Source organism: Corvus brachyrhynchos, unplaced genomic scaffold (assembly GCF_000691975.1).
Source record: "Corvus brachyrhynchos isolate BGI_N302 unplaced genomic scaffold, ASM69197v1 scaffold155, whole genome shotgun sequence".
Classification (NCBI taxonomy): Eukaryota; Metazoa; Chordata; class Aves; order Passeriformes; family Corvidae; genus Corvus; species Corvus brachyrhynchos.
In genome coordinates, this window is record NW_008238434.1 from 735,475 (window position 1) to 755,010 (window position 19,536).

The following is a 19,536-nucleotide window of genomic DNA, read 5'->3' on the forward strand; positions in this document are numbered from 1 at the left end:
AAGCAGAAGATGCTCCTGGGAAGTATCATGTTGTTGAGAGCTTTTCTATTTGGAAATCACTTGTTGCTTTAATATATCAAACCCCTATGTATTGGATCAGCGAAATGCTGATTGCAAACAAAAGAAAAGAAAATCAGCTAATATTGCTGATGAAAAAGGTAATCTAAGACTCAGCTTAAGCTGAGGAGCAAAGGCTGTCCTGTATTAAGCTGACGATATGAATCAGTAGAATTAATTCAAATCAGGCACTCCCTGTTGGGAAAAACTAGGTAGATGAGCTTCTCTGTAGTGCTGGGTTTTTTTAGCTGTCTAGTTGCAGAATCCCTGTTTTCTCTTGGAAAAGGGGTTTGTGCTGAGCGCAGCTTCCCAGGAGAGGACATGTGGCAGCTCTCCGTGGGACTGGGCAGCTGGGCTGGTGCAGTGTCAGTGCTGGTTTAGTGTAAAGCCATGGTGTGTTTCCCTGTGCTCCTGGTTTTACAGCATGGAGCTGATTCCCTCCCCTTCCAGGCAGTCACTGCTGTGCTCACCTGGCTCTCTGGGACAGCCTCCTTTCCAGTAGGAGGCTGAAGTGTGTAATAAACACAGGACTTGTGCATCACAGGGACAAACAATTCATAGAATGGTAGAAAATGCTTCATTTTATGGCTGTTTGTACCAGTGGGTGAGGGGAGTGTGTTCTGTCCATGGCTCCCAAAGAACAGAAATCACCACTCACTTTGACTTTTCTTCTTTCCCTTATGTCACTGGAAGATGTTGCTCCAGAGTGTTTGCACCTCTCATTCTGCTGTTCATTTAGCCCGGCTCATTTAGCAAGTTAGCGGGTTAATTTTCAATATAACTGCACTATTCATGCCAATTTGAATAATTTGAAGGAGGAGAAAGAGACCTTATATGACACTTTTTTAAAAATCATTTTTTCCTTCCCTCCTTAGGCCATTGGTGAGCTTCAAAGGCAAAAAGTGATATCTTTTTGGCTCTAAAAATGTCTCTTTTGGCTGTTGAATAAAACCCAAAAAACTGTCTTTTGTGGTGGAGGGTAGCTGAGAAAGACGGATGTCGCAATGGAGAAGTTCCAGGTGCTAACTACCAGCAGCCCTTGTGCAGGACAAATTCAGAATTCATTTCTGCTTTCTTCTTTTTAGGAAAAAAAATTGAAATGGAGATCAAACAGGCCTATTTCTTATAGGAAATAAATGTAATTAACAGCAGTAAGTTAAATCCTTGAGTTCTGCCTGGAACAGGTTGTTTCATAGGAAAAGCCAGTGTGGTGTTTCTTCGTAGCTTAGGGTTTTTTTATGGTTGCATGAAACTCATTGCTTTGATCTCTTGAGCATTGTGAAATTTTAACCTGATTTCCTGTATGGTCAACACGGGAAGAAACTTTCAGATTTGTATTGTAGATTGTATTTGTAGCCTGAAGATGATGAAAGATTGGTTATCTCAATGTAATAAAGATGAAAACAAATACACCGGTGGTAATAGAAGAATTAACATGCACTTGTTGTAAAACACTGGAGGTCTTCCATTTGTATGAAGTGTTTGTGGAAGCAAAATGTGTTTTGTCAAGGATGCAGCCTTTGACCATCAGAAATGAGAGGTGAGGGCATAATGAGTGGATTAACAAAGTGTTGAAAGAGTTGGTAAAAGAAAAAACACATCACAGACATTGCTCAGAAGAAGGAAAAAAGGAATTGCTTAAGGTTTCCAAAGGTAATTTCTATTCTAAGAGTTGATTTCCCCTGTTTTTAGCTCAGAAGAAACCTGAGGGACAAAGTACAACATTTGAGAGTGTCTCTAGTCTTCTCCTGACCCGCATGTAAGATGTTAATCCTCAACCTGCTGCATTTCATTTGGGGGTGGTGTAGACACTTTTGATCTGCCCAAGAGATTTTTCTCACTAGCATTTTTCAGATTGGAGCCTGCAAATTGCCTCTCAAATCTTGATAATTAGTGATGGTGGGTGGTGAACGTGAACTGCAAATGGTTGAGGTTTTCTTCTTCTTTTTATTTTTGGCTTCTGAAAATCTGTGTGCCCCCAAAATGCTGTGGAAGACAAAAGGAAAAAATTACATTGGTGCAGAAGTGGGGGAGGAGGAACGGATGTGTTGTTCTGCTGCTGTGTCAAGTGCTGTGTTTCACATCCCCAAAGCTTTGCCAGGCATTCCACTGAGTGAGGACCAGCACCTCACTTCTCAGTGATTCCCAAACCTCATCCCTGAGGGATCCGGTCCTCAGGCAGGTGAGGTTTCCCAAGGCTGGAGCGCATGGTGCTGCCCTGTACCTCAAATTTCATCCCCTGTAAAATTAATGCTGCTTTTCTCCTACTCTGGTCTTTGTATTAAATCCTCTGCCATCCCTGGGTTGTGTTTAGGTATCCATGTCGAAGTGTCTCACAGCACTAAGTTAACAGCAGTCCAAGGAACATGCCTGGAAATGTGTGTTAGACTCACCTTGGAGGTCATTGTGCAGTAGCTTTCTCAGCCCAGTTTATTGGTACTAGGAGAAGTTGCCTCCATAACCCAACTATTAATTGTATGGCTTTTTCAGGTGCTGCTGTGATTGCTGTTCTTTAATATAAAAGGTGAAACTTCCAGTTCTTGTATCCCCATCTGTTTCCTTTAATCAGAGTGTGCTTTCAAACGTGACCGTATTTTTAGAGGTTGATATGTGCTACCAAAATGCTACAGGAGAGATTTGACTGTGGATATTTTTTCCTTTTCTTCCCCAAAGAGCTTTATCCTTCTGTATTCCTGTTCTGTGTCTTGTTGCTCCTGATTGTTCCTGCACCTCAGTGGTCCTGGGACCATCACTGTCCTGGGCACTAATCAGTAATTAAATATTTTGCAATTCGTTGTGCTGCACGTTGGCTGTATAAGGCTTCACAAAAAAACTTCCTACCAAAACCTGACCCACTGCTCCTTTGTGAAATACATTTGGGTTTTATTACTAAGCAGCTGTTTTCCCTTTTGTAAATGGTCCCTGCTAAGAGACAGAAAAAGAAACAGGAAAAATAATTGAATAAGGCAGGAGCATAATTCATTCAACAGGTACTTCTGTGCTTGCAGTTCTGCTGCTCAGAGGTGCTGAGCTGTGGTGGGCAGTGATTCCCCCACGGACAGCCTCCTACCTAGGTCTCACCCAAACACCTTCGCGTCCTTTCCAGGGTTACATCAAGCCTTCCCTTGCTCCTTTTCCCATAGTTGGCCACACCCTTTTCCCTGGAATAATACTAATGGTTGTATTTTAACTCAGAAGTCAGTGTTTTCAGGCCCTGTCTACCTGGAGGCTCCTGCTTTTCTCTGAAATCTGAAGCAAGGACTCTGTTGGTCATGTCTTCCCCCTCATTTGTTTCAGCTGGTCCATTAAAAGCTCTTGTCTTTAACCAAATTTGTGTCCTCTGGGAAGGTAAGTCCCCATTTCATTTCCAGCCCAGGTAGCAGTTCCCTTTCCCAGTTTCCTGTTTCTCCTCCATCTCCCACACCCCTGTGTGTCTTTACCTGTCTCCAAGCACAGCATGGCTGTTGCTTTAAATCCCTTTAGATCCTTGTTTAGATCTCAACAGTGAGATGAAGATCTTAGTGCAGGCTGCCACTTGGACACGAGAGGATGACCTGTCAGCTGTGACCCTCCCTGAATTGTGAAAACTGAGGAACTTCCCTGGCTTTATACTGACTTTTCCTGTAAAATCTAGGTTTTCCTGCGGGGGAAAGAAAAAAGTTACATGATCATGTTGGGTTAAAAAAATAGCTCCAGAAGGGTGTGCTCACTCCCTTCCACTAGCAGCATCAATGCCTGGTCTAAGTTCCCAAAACACTGGCTGCCCCATCCCTGGAAGTGTCCAAGGCCAGGTTGGATGGGGCTTGGAGCAAGCTGGGCTAGGGGAAGGTGTCCCTGCCCATGGCAGAGGTTGCAATGAGATGAGCTTAAAGTCCCTCCCAACCCAAGCTTTTCTATGATCCTATAAAATCCTGTGCTTTGGGCTGCATAATTAGCTGTAGCTAATGGGGAAGAGAAGAATGGAGCAATGAGAAGTTCAGGCTCAGGTGTGCATATATGGGAGAAGGAAAAAAGGAGTAGAGCATGTTGGGGGATGTACTGAACATAAAACTGTACAGGGGTGACAGGGAGGGGTGGCTGCTGCGAACAGGGATTAGCAGATATACATTGTATGTTCTAGAACGCCCTCGCCAAGTGGAGAGAAGCACTGCTCTGTGCAAAGAAGGGGGAAGCTGGCTGTGAGTAGGAGTTAGAGGTGGTTCTGCATCCAGAGTCCTTCCCCTTGCTTGGTGAAAGCCACGGGTTGCAGTAGCAGAAACGGAATCACTCTGAGCCTGGGTGCCACATCCTCATGTCCGTGGCTTTGGGGCTGGGCAGGGAAATGCCTCTGGAGGCAGAAGCAGAGGCCTCCTAGACCATGTCCTCATGTGTCACTGAGCTGCCTGGGCATGGGGCAGGTGTGCTGCTGGTGCTGAGTGCTCAGGGAAAGGAACCTCACGATTTCCCTTGGGATTATACATTTCTGCTGGGATGGATACTGCTGTGTCTAGAATGCTTTGGGATGGAAGGGACCTTAAAGAGCATCTTGCTCCAGCTCTCCCTATCCTAGGTAAGAGTGCTTGTCTTGTGTTACACATAAAATTCTTGTGGTCAGCATGGAGCAAAAAGTACATGTTCAGAAGTAATGAATTAAGAAATGTGTGTATATGATCTTATGCTATAGCTGAACTAAAAAACTTGGCAAAAAGGGGAGTTTCTCGCTTTTCTCTCTTCTGAAAAGTTTGGCTGGTGCAAAGGCAAACCAGGTCAGCTCACCAAACTTTGAGGTAGTTTTTGTTCCAGCGCAGAACAAACAGTGCAGAACAGTGTTTCCCTTTTGTTTTATGTGACATCTTGACTATTCAGGGAGTTCCATCTTAAAATGGGGATAGTTGTCTCTTTGAGTGGTGGAGGTTTTATGGATTGAGTAGAATAATGAACATGTAGAGAAAAGATAATACAGCTGGCTATCACCTTTCACATCTGGGAACATAAGATCTTTAATTGATTGAGAGGGGTTATTCTGTCTGAACACTTGGAATTAGCAGCTCTTAATCAGTAAAATGCTTTGTAAGAAATCTGGCTTCATGGGTAGATTGGTAAAAGGAGCAGGAGGAGCAGATATTGACAGTTACTTATCTCCTCTCCCAAAACTCTCTGCGTTCTGTGGGAATAGCTGGCTGGGTGGGAAACAGATCTATGTGTTACTTTCTTCAAGCCATGGATTAAAGAATCAGGCTGGAAGAGGCTTTGAGTTCAACTGCTGTGCTCTGTCCCAGGGCAGAGTGGAGGTACCTTTATCGTGACCTGCCTGTACCAGATGTTATGGAATATGCTTTTAGCAGCCTCAGGCCATGGAGTCTGTGCCCTTGTGCTCCTCCTCACAAACCCCACTTTTTATCTCCTTGAAGCTCCTCACGTAGAGGGTACCTTGTGTGAATGTTTTCCTCTCTCTTTGGCCATGTTTAGGTGAAAGGGACGTGAGAGCCGAGCAGGAAGGTGGATTATTTCTGCAAGGATGAGTGGACGTCACTAGAGATGATCTGTGGTTCGGTCCAGCTGGAGCTGTCTGAATGAAGCTATGGGCTGTGCCTCCGCCAAGCATGTGTCTACTGTTCAAAACGAAGAGGAAACTCAGAAGGGCAAGAACTACCAGAACGGAGATGTGTTTGGGGGTGAGTGTCACAGGATTGTCTTTCTCCCAGCACCATGAATGTTCTGGAAGGTGTATGTGGGAGTCTTAACCTTGCATGAAATAGAAAGTAAAATACATGTTAAAATATATCACAGTGGTAGAGCAGTTGGCCCATCCAGGGGAGGGTACCACGACACTTGAAACAGAGGTGAAATCCTTAGTGAAAAAATAACATTTTAAGTGATGTACAGTACTGCACTGTCTTTACCTCCACAAATCCTGGAATAGTTCAAAGACTACGAGTTGCACGACCCCCTCATGTATTTATATATGTGTCTTTATGTTTGTCACTGGGTACCAGCATAGTTGACTCATTTCCTAAAAATAAAAATCTGTTCAGTAAGAAAAGTGATTCCTCACTTCTGTTGTCCTGTAAAGCAATAAAACATTAGTTCTGAAGTCCTGTAGAAAACAGGGTTTGAAGGTACAATGAAACTAGAAACTGAGGGGTTTAGTGGTACTAGGAAGCTGGGAACATGGGATGAAAACATCTGTTTTCATCACTGTGATCCAGGTCTTGTCCATCTGGAGAGGTAAAGTGATAGGAGATAAAACCGTAGTCAGCTTCACATTTTTTCTGCTCCAGATTCTGTTAGTATACACAAAGTGGTTTTTAGATAAAGTTGTAAATCTTTAAATACAGTTTTTAAAAGTGTCAGGAATTATCTGAAAGACTGTTCAGAAATGAAATTTCTGGATCTGCCCAGATACCTGTCTGAAAGTTAAGTCAGCTGTGAATAAGCTGCCTTGGTACTGTTATTCTTAAAACAGGTGCCTTGGTACTGAGTCCACCAAACCCCCATGGTGTTTTTCCCAGCCTTTCTGAGAGCTAGCTTGCTCTCCCAGTGGATCTCAGAGTAAGAATTCCCAAAGGTGTTACCTGAAGACAAAGTAGTTGTTCAACAAACTTCAGGACAGTTCAGTGCTCCTTCTCTTCCCTGGGAGATGCTGGGTTTGGAATTGTGAGCTCAGTACATTGCTTTTGTGTAAAATAGGCTTTAAGTGCTGTCATGAGCAGAAAATTGTATCAGCTGCTCGAAGGAATTTGAGTGTAGATTTTAGCTGATACTTAGTGAGGGAGAAATTTTTGGCAAAATGTGCGTCTCAGTCTTTTTTATGTGTGGTAGTTTAACCACATGCTGTGGGCCAAAGACCATAACTTTAACACAGGAAATTTAAAGTAGCTTCTGGAGTCAGAGGATCAAGAAGACAGAAGGGATTTTGAAAGGCTCCCATTTATAGAGCTGAACTGGTGTCAGCAGTATCATTTAGCTGTTCTGGGATCCATCTCATGGCTGTTAATCGTTCCCTGTTTTACTGTCAGAGGTTCTACCTGCTGTTAACCATCTTCTGGCCCATGCTTTAGTCTAGGTACAGGATTTGTCATTCCTGAAGATCTGAGTCCATGACTGATTCTTTCTTAGCAGAGTCAGAGTCTGACTTGAATAACTTATTGAATGGTAACCATAGAAGTCACATTTTTCCCTTGCTAGTGAAAGACAGCTTCTAGGTCAGGAATTGGGTGCATGAGGAGGTTGAGCTGGAGTTCTGCAGATCATCCAGTGCCACCCCCTGCCATGGGCAGGGACACCTTCCCCTAGCCCAGCTTGCTCCAAGCCCCATCCAGCCTGGCCTTGGACAGTTCCAGGGATCCAGGGGCAGCCACAGCTTCTCTGGGCAACCTGTACCACGGCCACCCCACCCTGATGCTTTCTTTCTTATTTCTGGGAAGGGACAGAAGTGTCTCACCCAGCCAGTGGCCATGAGCAGAGTATCTGTGCTGCCTGTAGGGATTAAAAGTTCCCTGCAGGATGTTTAGGCAGAGCTAAACCAAGGTGGGTGGCAGGGAAATGAGGAGCCAAGAGGTGATGGAAAAGGAATTAGAGGTTAGTTTTTGGGGAGGAGGCTGCAAAGTAAAGGAAACAGAAGTCAAGTGGGGTTGGAAGGTGGCTGATGTGTCAGTAACACCCTGAGAATATCAGTGAGCATAAACCATGCTGTGCATGGACAGTGAACATGGGCAGTGTTGGCAGCTGGGGACTAACGTGACATCAAGTGCCTGTGCAGAGCTAGCAGGGATGACCTTCATGGCTGTGCTAGCCACACTGCCTCAGATGTTTCACAAGGGGAGGAAATCCTGAGGGATTTGGTACAGCAATGAGAGGATTAAAGGAAAAGGGCAGAGTGCTGGTGCTGCCTTCCCTGGGCAGGTGGTGGGGTCTGAAGGATGTGGCTGACAGGAATTGTCCCTCACTGCGTGACAACACCCAACTGGAAACAATTCTCCTTCCTTCCTCCAGCACCTTCCCCAGACAAGCTGCAGGCAGAGTCAATAGTAAGGACTGTACTTTCCAGTTAAGCAGTGTTTGGATTTTTTTTCCCCATCAGTAGTTTTTACTCGACTCCAGATGTCACACTGAATCCAGAGAGAATTTTCTGAGCTTCTCAGAGTGGTGCAGTGGTCTTCCTCAGAGCCTCTGGATCTTTTTTTTCTTTTTGCTTGTTGGAATTGGTTGCAGCCAAGTGTATTGACTATTGGAGAGATCATGGCTTCTGAGAGATTTTTTTTTTAAAACTTTTAAAAGTCATTGCAGGTTAAGATTGATCTCCAGTACCCTATTTCTTCCCCAGCTTTTAACCTTTTATTTTAGCTGAGCAGACACATTGAGCCAGGTGCTCACTGTGAATTTGAAACCCTGGTGTTTAAAACTGAGAAACCCATCATGAAACCCATGAATTCTGTAAGGACAAATCCTGATAAATGAAACCAAAACGTAGAAATTTCTACCCTATCCCAAGCTGTAGAAGTCATGCTGCATTTTGCTGTAATATATATTTAAATAATTGAGTTAGTAGGCCTATCAAAGGAGATGTTCTAGAGAAGATTGAATATAATGTGATTATTATGTCTGTTGGTCTCTAATGACTTTAAAATCCCTCTAATAAGGATAGTAATAATAAATCTTCATTTATTCATCATTCCACTTCAAAGCTGATTTCCAGGGTAATACATAAGAACTATAATATGTAAATACCAATGAAGAAAAAAATGCCATGGTAGACCCTTCAGCATTGTTTATTTCAGCTTATGTTTTAATAATATAACATCTCTTGTATATTAATTTTATTTGTGACTTTATAAAAATTATGGGATGTTTATTTGGGCAGGAGGTTATTGAAGTAATTCTTTCTGTAAGAAAGTAAGTGGTAATGTGATTTGGGAAAAAAATATTCTAGAATCTGTTCATTAATCTGAGAGGCTTAATGGAGACGTTTCCATGGAGCTCCTGGGTGCTTTGCAAAAGGGGGAGTGAACATGTCAGGTAGGAATCTTCTGACAAAATGGGAATATCTGGGTGGGGTTTCTGTTGTTAAGAGCAGTTCCAGTTGCTAAACCTGTCTAAATAAAGCTGAACGCAAAGTAGTTTATAAACTGTTATCTCAGAACAGCAGGGAGAAGGCTGGGAAATGAAATCTTCAGCAGTAAGGTATTGTAATGAGATTGAAAAACTGATTAATGCACAAGGGCAGGCTGGACAGGGCTTGAAGCAGTCTGGGCTAGTGGAAGGTGTCCGTGCCCATGGCAGGGGCTTCGATGAGATGGGCTCTAAGGTCCCTCCCAACCCAAACCATTCTGGGATTCTATGGTAGTATCTGATTGCTTCACAAGCTCTAGGGCAGTTTTCTTTCTCATGTTGATGTTTTCTTTCTTCCTATGTCTTTTATGGGATTGTCTCCCTTCTGTTCATCCCTGTCTTGTGACAGGTATTTCCTTCCTTGTCTCTGCCATATCTCATCCATGTGATGTCGTAGTCCACTGTCAAAGACAGCAGAACCCTGACTTAGTTTGAAATAAATGCCAAATTGCTAAAATAATTGAAACCTTTAAAACATGCACATTGTGTGCAGAAGAAGCATAACAAGGGGAAATTGGGACTATGATTTACCTTTCCTAAATATGCATTGTCATCTCCAAATACAGTGTGTTCAAACCTTTGTGGAGATTAGTTTGCTTTGAAGGCTCTTTCCTTAACAGGCCAGAAGTATCATCTTACTGAAAACTTCAGTCTTGGGATGTTGCTCAGGACAATTCAAAATATCTCTGGGCCTGGCAAGACTGTTCAGATGTCCTTAATTAATATGAGGTAACTCCCTAAACCCATCTTGTTCCAGTACACAGAATTCTGGAGATCATCTGGCCTTTGAAGTGGGGAAGTTTTCAGTTAAAATTTTCAGCGAGAAAAGTATCTGAGAAGTGTTTTCAGTGAGTAACACCTTCCTGTTGTTACACCATTATAACCCCTCTCCCTTCCCCTAACTGTCAGGGAAAAAAAAAGCTAAAATTGAAAATGAGAAGTTCCTTATTCTGGAAGACAGCGTGGCCATCCTCAGTGAACTGAAGCTGTCTGGAATGCTGTAGCTTAAGCAACAGAACTTGTGTCATGTCAAGTGTGGACGTGTGTTGGGGTCAGAAGGTCTCACTGCACCCACACACGCAGCTCTCTTTGCCTGGAAGCCTTTATTTGATGGACTGTGGTGGTCAGCTGGTGAACGCTCCATGAGAAACTGCTCCAGCTCATGGGGCTGTCCTGACATATTCTGCAGTGTCATCTCTTACTCATTCTGGGGACAGATACATAAGGGGACCAGCCCCATGCTGTATCCTAATTCCATACTTTGAGACTATAACTTCTTTTAAAGACATTTTCAAACGTGAAAAATATTTCTGGTGTAATCACAGGCACTTGTTCTTAATCCAAGCTCCATGGAATTGAGTGGCCTGTAGGCACCCACTCTCTGAAAATTCAATCTCAGGGGTCTAAAACCAAATATCACAGTGAGTTTCAAAGGAGGAGATTTTCATTGCTTAAATTCAGACTCTGGCTGAGCTCCTGAAAGGGAACGTTGTTCATGGTTTCAGCAGCTCCTATGGTAAAATAGGTCTTGCTGCAGTGCTTGAAAGCTTAAGAAAAGCAGATGAGTGAGTGTGTGCATTGCAGCAGAGGGCTGAAGTGCATGCGCATCTTCCAGAATTGTACTGGACTCTGTGTTTTTAACTGCCAGAGGGCAGGTTTAGATTAGGGATTGTGAAGAAATTCTTTCCTGTGAGGGTGGGGAGGCCCTGGCACAGGTTGCCCAGAGAAGCTGTGGCTATCCCTGGCAGTGTCCAAGGCCAGGTTGGATGGGGCCTGGAGCCACCTGGGCTAGGGGAAGGTGTCCCTGCCCTTGGCAGGGGGTGGAATGAGATAATCTTTAAGGTTCCTTTCAACCCAAACCATTCTGATTGTGTGATTCTCTCTTTCCTTGCCTGGATTAGCAATTTGTTGATAGCCTGCTTCTTATCTAAGTAAACAGGGGGCAGTCCTAAACAAGTGCTTCAGGAAGTGAGAGAAACGAATAGAACCAAACCCTACCTACTTTGGTTATGTTCATGTGGGAAATGTAACAAAATTGCATGTGTTATCTAGGTTTATGATGTATTTGTGTAACTCTGAGAACACCCTTGCTAAGTCAATAATTTACTATTTTATTACCATAAGGAAGCAACAGAGTTTAAAGAAAATCAAAACAAAACCAAACTGCACCCTCAGGTTTTGTCTAGTTATGTATTCATGATCAATACGTGGAAAGAAAGTGTTTTCCATATGAATTAAAACTGTATTTTCACCTTTTATGTATAGAAGGGGCTCATCTTTATAGCCCTTGGAAAAGGTGCTGCTTTTACAAAAGAGGGAAGAGGCTGCTCTGGTCTATGGGTTGGCTCTGAGGAGTAGCAAAACAAGCTCCTCTTCCCTCTCCAGCAAGGAAATACAGATATATAGATATATAAAGAATACAAAAAGAGCAGTCCCAGGCATGCAATGAGCCAGGTCCAGGGAATGCAGTGAGGAGCACCAGGAGACGAGGCTTGAGACAGGGAGAGGAGAGATGGGAGAGAAGACACCTACAACAAGGGGCTGAGGTCCCTCCAGGACATGGGACCAGAGGCAGGACTAGAGACAGGCAGACCTGCTCTGGCAGGGACTGGAGGCCCAAGTCTCAGCAGAAACAGACCTCCTGGATGCATAGGCAGGAGATGCAGGTGGGGTCTCAAGGGGCTGGTTGTGGCCTCTTAGTGCACTCAGGACTCTGACAACAGCTATCCATTAATTGTGGCATGTATGTAATGCTGGTGATTGAAATAGTTCTCCCTTCTCCTACTCTTTTCCCCATTTTTTTTCCCCTGGGAAGTACGAAAACTCTGATCTGGTGATCCTTAGGGGTGGGGTCCAGGTCTGTGGAAAGGTTCCTGCAGGGTCCAAGAAGGTACCTTGCCTCTTTTGGCAAGATTGGTTTTCAGTGTCTGTTTTCACCCATCCAGCAGAGAAGAAAACCAGTTCAGAAGTGATGGGAGAGTAGCTTTTTAGATACTTGGGTGCTGGAAAATTGCTTAATTGTAAATGGTCCAAGCAGTAGAGCAACAGTGTTTGAAGATATTTCTCTGTGCCTATTTGAAGTTCTGTTTCAGTTCTTTCCTTTGAAAAAAATAATCAGAAAGACCCTAAAAGAGATGACTTTCCTGAAAGGATAGAAGATCTTTGCCATGGAAAGGTTGTTGAGGTTTTCCTACCTGAAAGAGAGTTGGACTTAGAACGGGTATCCATAAATTAGTTAGACAGCCCTCACACTCTATAATGAGCTTCTTCTGGTGGTTAATCTTCTTGCACTGTTGTTACAACCCCTTGGCATGGTATTAGATGAGGGAATTATTCTGCAGAGTCATTCTCCTTAGTGGGAGGGAGCTGTTTTTATCCAGATCTTTGCAGTGCTGGGTTTGGAATGATACACACACAGTTGGACTCGGCACTTCAAGTGGGGATTTACAGTACAGAGACAGAACGTGAGCCAAGGTGGAGAAACAGTCGATATCCCTGGTTTAGGAGCAGAAATTAATCACAGGCAGGTAATCACTTCCCTGCTTCTTATTTTCTCATGAGCTTTCCCCTTTTGCAAGCTCCCCGTTGGCATCAGAGCACCCAGAGAGCAACCAGAGGGCGGGGGGCTCCAAGGGACCCCGAGTGTCTACAGGCTCTGGAATGTGGACAGAGAGACATGGTGTTATTCTTGGGAGTGACCTTTCCTCCAAGCTGCCTAGCTCCATGGAGAGTCCAATCCAAGCCCATACAGATGAAGTGCAAGGGGTGTGCATTTCACAATTACATTAGTGGGCTATAAATAGGGCCATACATCCGCCTTTGGCGCTGGCTAGAAAGGAGCCAGGATGTGTTTTCTGGCAGCCTTGGTACTCAAGGAAATCCGTTTATTTTATGGTACAGACACACTTAGTTTTTCACTTAACCTTTTAAAGACAGAATCTTTGGCATTCATTGCCTACCTGTAGGTGCAAACGAGGAAAAATCATGGTAAAAATGCCAATACTTTCAATTACTGCAGTGTTCCTTTAGTCATTTTCCAGGTGTTTTATTACTGGACCACAAATTTGGAGGGAAAAAAAAAACCAAGAGAAAACACCAAAGCCTGAAATTTGGCCAGAAAAGACTCACTCTAGGGAATAATTCCCAATTCCCCAGGTAAGCCTTATGTAGCTGCATGGGTATGTATTCATTTCAGCAACACAAGGCTGAAATTTTTGAGGCTGTAATTTTATAGAAAATATCTACTGGTAGAAATAGCTGTTAAATACAAAGAAAATGTACCTGACCAAGAAGTATTTGTGTACCTTTGGCATACACAGCCAAAGGTGCCTTTATAGGTTAGAAGAAGTGAATGTAGAAGGCGTTTTTCCAGTAGGTAATTCTCCAAAACACTGTGCCATCATGGTATTTTAAATAAATATTACAACCAAATGGTCTCATGTTCTCCTTGGTGAGAGGCCCAAGACTGACAGTGCTTTGTCTTGAGCTAGCACCAGAAAAAAATGGGAAAAATTGGAAAATGTTAAGGTTTCTGCCTCATGTGCTTGTGAAAAACAAAGCCTGGCTTCTGCTGAGCAGGTGTGATTGTGCCCTGCCATGCACCTTTTCTTCTTACCTGTACGAGTGGGGGCTCTGGCAAAAAGGGTCGCGTTTAGGGTGCTTTTAAATTCTGTATTTCCTTTCTGCTCTTGTCATGGGAGCACTGCAGGGACTGTTTGGGCAACTGGGGCGCAGAGCTTTTCATGTTCTGTGGTACTGGGCAAGAGCATGGAGTCACTTTTGTTTCAGGAGTTATGGATTCAGGAATGATCTTGAGCTATTCAGAGGGGAAAAAGGGGGTGTAGTGGTTTGGTTTTTTCCACTGAAGTCTCCTAAATTGTGTTAAAGCTTGTATTTGTTATAATTACATGCATTTTATCCCCTGTATTTTGTTGTCAAGTGGTTGCAGCCCCCAAGGCTGCCAGAGCTCCAGGAGCATTTGGACAATGCTATCAGGGACTCACAGGGTGGAGTTGCTGGGGTGCAGGGCCAGGGGTGGGACTGATGATCCTGGTGGATCCTTTCCATCTCAGCAGATTCTATGATCCTCTGATTCCATGATATACTGTATTTCTAAGTGTAGGAACTGCGTGCATCTTGAGATCTTTTTAGGGTGAAAGTACCCATCTAATACAAGTGCTCTAAGCATGTATTTCTTACTTTGATTTTTTTTTTTTAGCTATTACTAAACTCCTTCTTTTCAGACATCAGTATTTTGCTTTCTTTTAAAAAGTGTTGCCCGAAGGGAAGGGGAGAAGGCATGGAAAATCTGGAGCCAGAGTAAAATATTAATCTTTCCAACAGGTTACTTTTGGAGCTGCTAGATGGTCTGTAAGGAAAATAATGTAATTAACTTCTGTACCTTTTGCATCTGGAAATGTGTGCTGTATTTTATAAATTAAGTTTTGGTTAGACCTCCCCTCTTGGTTTAAAGAAATACTGACAGTGGGGAGATATTACTAGTTCTGGGTATTTATTCAGTCCCTTCCATATTGGAATTAATAAAAATGAAATAGCTGCTGATTTAAAAATACTCTTTGAGGTCCATGAGCAGGGAAAATTTGATAGCCTAATATTAATAGAAAAAAGTTACTGTGCCAGAAAGGGTATGAAAATCCATTTCAAGTCATATGTTGCGGGGCAACAATCTCATTTAATAGTTGACTGATTGAGAATGGCATTGCTTGTTAAGGAAAGAGGAATTGGCTTTTTTATTGACAAGGAAACTGAAGGCACCTCATCCTGTATTTGCAATAATAGGAGATGTGTAATTTCGAGGGTGTGGAGTGGTAATGACTTATTTTCCAGGGAACCCAACCCTTGGGGCGATTCTGTTCAGGAAAGGTTTTGGGTGGATGGATACCTTAGGAGGTCTGTAAGGGGCAGGGCCTCCAGTGCTGCATGAGGGATGCTCACAGAAATGGTCAGTTAGGTATTTTTCCTGGAATTGAATAGTCCCTGACAGGTTCTGTGCCAAAGTGAGGAATGTTCAATGGAGTACATAGGCAGATGGCAGCTGGGGGAGGGTCAGCAGAGACTGGGAGTTTCATTAATGACCTTGAAAAACCTGAAAAGAATTAAATATTTTGTTCTTGGTGGGTTTTTTAACTTTCTGAGGGAGAATTTCAAACCAGAGCAGTGAAATGGAGTTGAAGGAGCCATTCTGAGCTGGCCGTGCTGTGCTGTGTTCGAGGCAGCCTGGATCCAGACACCCACCTGGGGGCTTCATATGAACAGTCATGTTTTCAAGGCACAGACCCTTTGTTTTCCTCCTGTCCATTCCTTTAATTAATCTCTCTGCTGCTTGTTTCCTCTCCTGCTTTCATTTCTCAATTTGATCTTTTTAGTGGGCTAGATAATTGCATTAGTTACTGAGTATCCTTCCTGCCAAGCACCATGGCTGTAATCTCCTCCACCTGAGAAATGGTTTCCTTTGAACAACTTGGCGTCTGCCTCAAAGTTATGTGTTAATTAAATGAAAACAAAAAGGTAAAAAAAAGTGTCTGTGTGTGTATACATATATATATTTATATATGTATGTATATATGAATTATATAGTTTCAGCAAGCAGAAATCTGGGTAGCTGAGAGCTAGGTATGAGTGCACACCACCAGCACTGTTCTTTGGCTTTGTAATTACAGAGGAGTGCACAAAAGTCTTTAATTATATGATCACATGGCAGGTTTTTTCAATACCATCTCACATATAGTGTTTCCTCTGATCTTGAACACAAAGACAGTATGAGCAAGGCAGAAATTGTGTGTTTAACAATAACTGGATTTGGGGATGTTGAAGTTTTATTTTAAAATCTTTCCTGAGATAATGAAATGGCCTCTGAGGCCATGGTTCCACTGACCTACCTACAACTAAGGTAGGCCTGGCAGATAAAGAGCAGTGGGCCTGTGCCCCTGGTGTAAGGTTAGTTAAAACAATCCTTAATTTGTAATGTGATAGAAAATTGTATGTACAGCTCCAGTTTTCACAGGACTTGGATTGTATGACAGCCCAAAATGTAGAGTAGCCTTGGGGACTTTTTGACCAAGAAGAAACCAAGTACTGGAAGGAACCAAGAAGCAAAAACAAGGAGAGGGGAACTAAGAAGAAACCAAGTGAAGGGAGGAACAGAGTAACTCCGTCCTTGAGTAGGCTGCACATCTCCTGCTGTGTCAGCTGGTGTACAGTGGTTTGTTTCTGCAAGTCACATGCCAAATTTGAAAATTAAACCTATAGAAACAAGGGAGCTAAATTACGGCTTCATCATCACCTGCCACCTTTACTGGGGTGAAGGGAACCAGAAAACCCAGGATACACAAACTGAGGCACCTGAGGAGCAGCGGCAGCGCAGGGGCTGGGACGGCACCTTCTGCCACAGGCAGACATCAGTCTGGGAGAGGACAGAGGTACCCAAGGGATGGGGAGCTGTGAGTGGTTTGCAGCTCTGGAAACTGCTGACAGCACTGGTGAGGGGTGGGTTAATAGGGCAGCTTGAGGGTTTGTGCTTCTCCAGCAGCAAAGATCAAGATCATGTCCAGGACAGTTAATGGAGCTGTGTTCTGTCAGACCTGTCAGCCTCAGGGATTGCTGCTGAAAGATGTCATGGTTTGGGCCTGCAGAAGGGAGGTTTGATAAAGTAGAATGGAAGTTGCTAAATTTTTTCAGGTAGGCATCACCCTTGAGGGAGTTAATGTTTCATGAAGCACTGGGTATGCCAGGGGGCTGCTGGATAGCTTAGAAAAGAGCTACCCCAGTCTCGCTCAATGTCCTTCCAATTCTGCAGGAATTCTCCATTTAGGGGCTGGTTTTTGTTACACTGAATGTCTCAATCCCTTTTTTTCCTCCAAAAAACCCGCCCTAGCGGTCACATCTGCCTTGTGCAGAAGCAGTCGTTGGCGTTCCTTGGGTACATGTTAGGGTTGTGTAGGAAGAAGAAAAAGTGCTTGAGGGCGGTCTTTGCAGATGTGCTGCAATCTGTGTGGTGTGTTGATTTTTAAAGAGCTGTTCTGTCAGAGGATTTAGATTTAGTTGGCAGAATTGATGTGTTGCTCATGCACCTGTTCTCTGTTTAGTATCTGGTGGTGTCTACTGCCTCAACTCCCAGCAGTGGCTGTATTTTTACATTGGATTAAGGTAAGGTAAATTAATTTGGGAAATCTGAATGAGCATTTTCAGATAATCCTTTGAGAAAAATGAGTTGGCTTATTTCCTAAGCTATTTTTATTATTCTATTCATGTTAGTAAAACCATGATCACTTGGATCAAAAATTGCTTGTGAATTGATAGCTTTGAGGGCTGGTAACAGAGGAAGACAACAGGCTGCTCACCCAGTGCTGGTTGATCTCCAATGAAATTTCACTCCCAGCCCACATTCAAGTGGATCAGAAACCCACGCCCACAGCTGAACAAATGCTTCAACTCTGTAGAATCAAATGAACCACAGAGCTGCTACTTTCTGTGAGTGCTTGAAGCTGGACTTAAGAAGATAACTCAGATATCCTCCATTTCTTGATATTTAGTTCAAGAAACATGAATTTGCAGGATTTTTGGAACTGCTTTCTCTGACTGTTGCCTTTTTTGCGGATTTTTGACATAACTTCTCTGGTATCCAGGCAGTTGATACTCACATACATAACAGAGATGGAATAACCTAAGCAGCTCATCTCACCTTTCCAGTGCTCCAAACCAGCTGGACATGAACCAGTGGCACTCAAGGCTGATGATTCAGGTGATGGAAACTGCAGCCACCCAAGCAATCTAATTCTGCTCTTTGACTGTCCTGGTGGTCTGTGATTTTGTTTTTTCCCCTGTAGCCTGGCTCTTTCTAGAGGTGAGCCCACCACTGCTCGTATCCTCCCAGTGCAGCTGTGGATCTCGGCGTGTTCCTACTTCCCAGTGGCACTGGAGATGGGCTCTGGGAGAGCTGCATCCAGCTCCAGCATCCCAGCACAGGCAAGACATGGAGCTGTTGGAGTCAGTCCAGAGGAGGCCATCAAGATGATCAGAGGGATGGAGCAGCTGTGCTATGAGGGAAGGCTGAGAGAACTGGGATTGTTCAGCCTGGAGAAGGGAAGCTTCAGAGTGATCCAGTTGTGGCCTTCCAGTGCCTGAAGGGAGACAAAAAAGATCGACAGAGACTGTTTACAAGGGATGGAGGGACAGGACAAGGGGGAATGGCTTCCCACTCCCAGAGGGCAATGTTAGATGGGATCCCTGTGAGGGTGAAGAGGCCCTGGCACAGGTTGCCCAGAGAAGCTGTGGCTGCCCCTGGATCCCTGGAAGTGTCCAAGGCCAGGCTGGATGGGGCTTGGAGCAACCTGGTCTGGTGGAAGGTGTCCCTGCCCTTGGCAGGGGTTTGGAATTGGATGATTTTTAAGGTCCCTTCCCACCCAAACCATTCTGGGATGTTTGGCATGTTCTGTTCTCAGCATTTAAGTGGCTCACCTGCTGTTCTATGTTTCAGTAGAATTGCATCAAAATCTCTTATGGTTCTTAACAAATATTTTTAGAAAAAGCAGTTCAGTCCTTTATCCAAATATAGCTTTGAGCTTTCAAGCCTTTGGGAGAGGGGAGCACGTGAAGCTTTGATCTGTGGGATTCACAGCAGTAGGAGCACTTTCTGCACCTGGCAGAAGTAAGTACAGTGCAGAAGAATTTGTTAGACAGAAGGCTTCTGTTTTACAGAACAAATGTGTGGTTTAGTCTGGATGAAGGATACATCTTGGCATGTTGTGCAATAGGCAAGGGAGACTGAAGAAAAATATGTGGCACAGGAAAATGAAGGTGTGTTTAGAAACTTCCCTCTGGGTGGTATGACTGAAGTACCACTCACCTCCTGCCTGATACTTGATATCTCTCTAAAAATAGAGGAGATGCTCACCCATCGTCCCTCTTGATGACAGTGGAACCAAATCTGTTCGTCCTTAGATGTCTGAAGTGGTAGTGCAGTGTAAATCAGCATTCTAGTTATTTATTTATTTATTTATTTATTTAAAGGCTTGCTGTTTAACCAGATATTTCTCTGAAAGTCACAGTGACTCCAGATATATTTGACAAAGTTACGCTTTTTTCTGGTCTTTTTCTTTTCTTTAAACTGAGCCAGAATTAGTGTCATTGCCCATATTCCTGTGGTAAAGGCACTTACAGCCATGTCTGGAAGTGCTGAAGACATTTTTCTCATAGGAACCACCACAGTTTTGTGTCCCCCACCCAGTAATTGTTTCAATATTCTAAGTTGATATGCTCATTTATCACTGAAATCGTTATTAATGAGTGCTGTTTTTCTTTGTCACATTGCCATGGCAACTGGGTGACATGTTTGAGTGGAATTATCTGTTTCCAGATGGAGATCTTCAT

General features: G+C 43.6%; 1 protein-coding gene across 2 annotated transcripts in view; it reads left to right on the forward strand.

The window, feature by feature from the left end:
- Positions 1 to 5,505: 5,505 nt before the first annotated feature.
- Positions 5,506 to 19,536, forward strand: part of CUNH1orf21 (chromosome unknown C1orf21 homolog) — a 70,334-nt gene continuing 56,303 nt past the window's right edge. For both annotated transcript variants that reach the window (XM_017736455.1, XM_017736457.1), the window contains exon 1: positions 5,506 to 5,711. In XM_017736455.1, the coding sequence (XP_017591944.1) occupies positions 5,618 to 5,711 (94 nt within the window). In that variant the 5' untranslated portion in view covers positions 5,506 to 5,617. The remainder of the gene's footprint in view (positions 5,712 to 19,536) is intronic.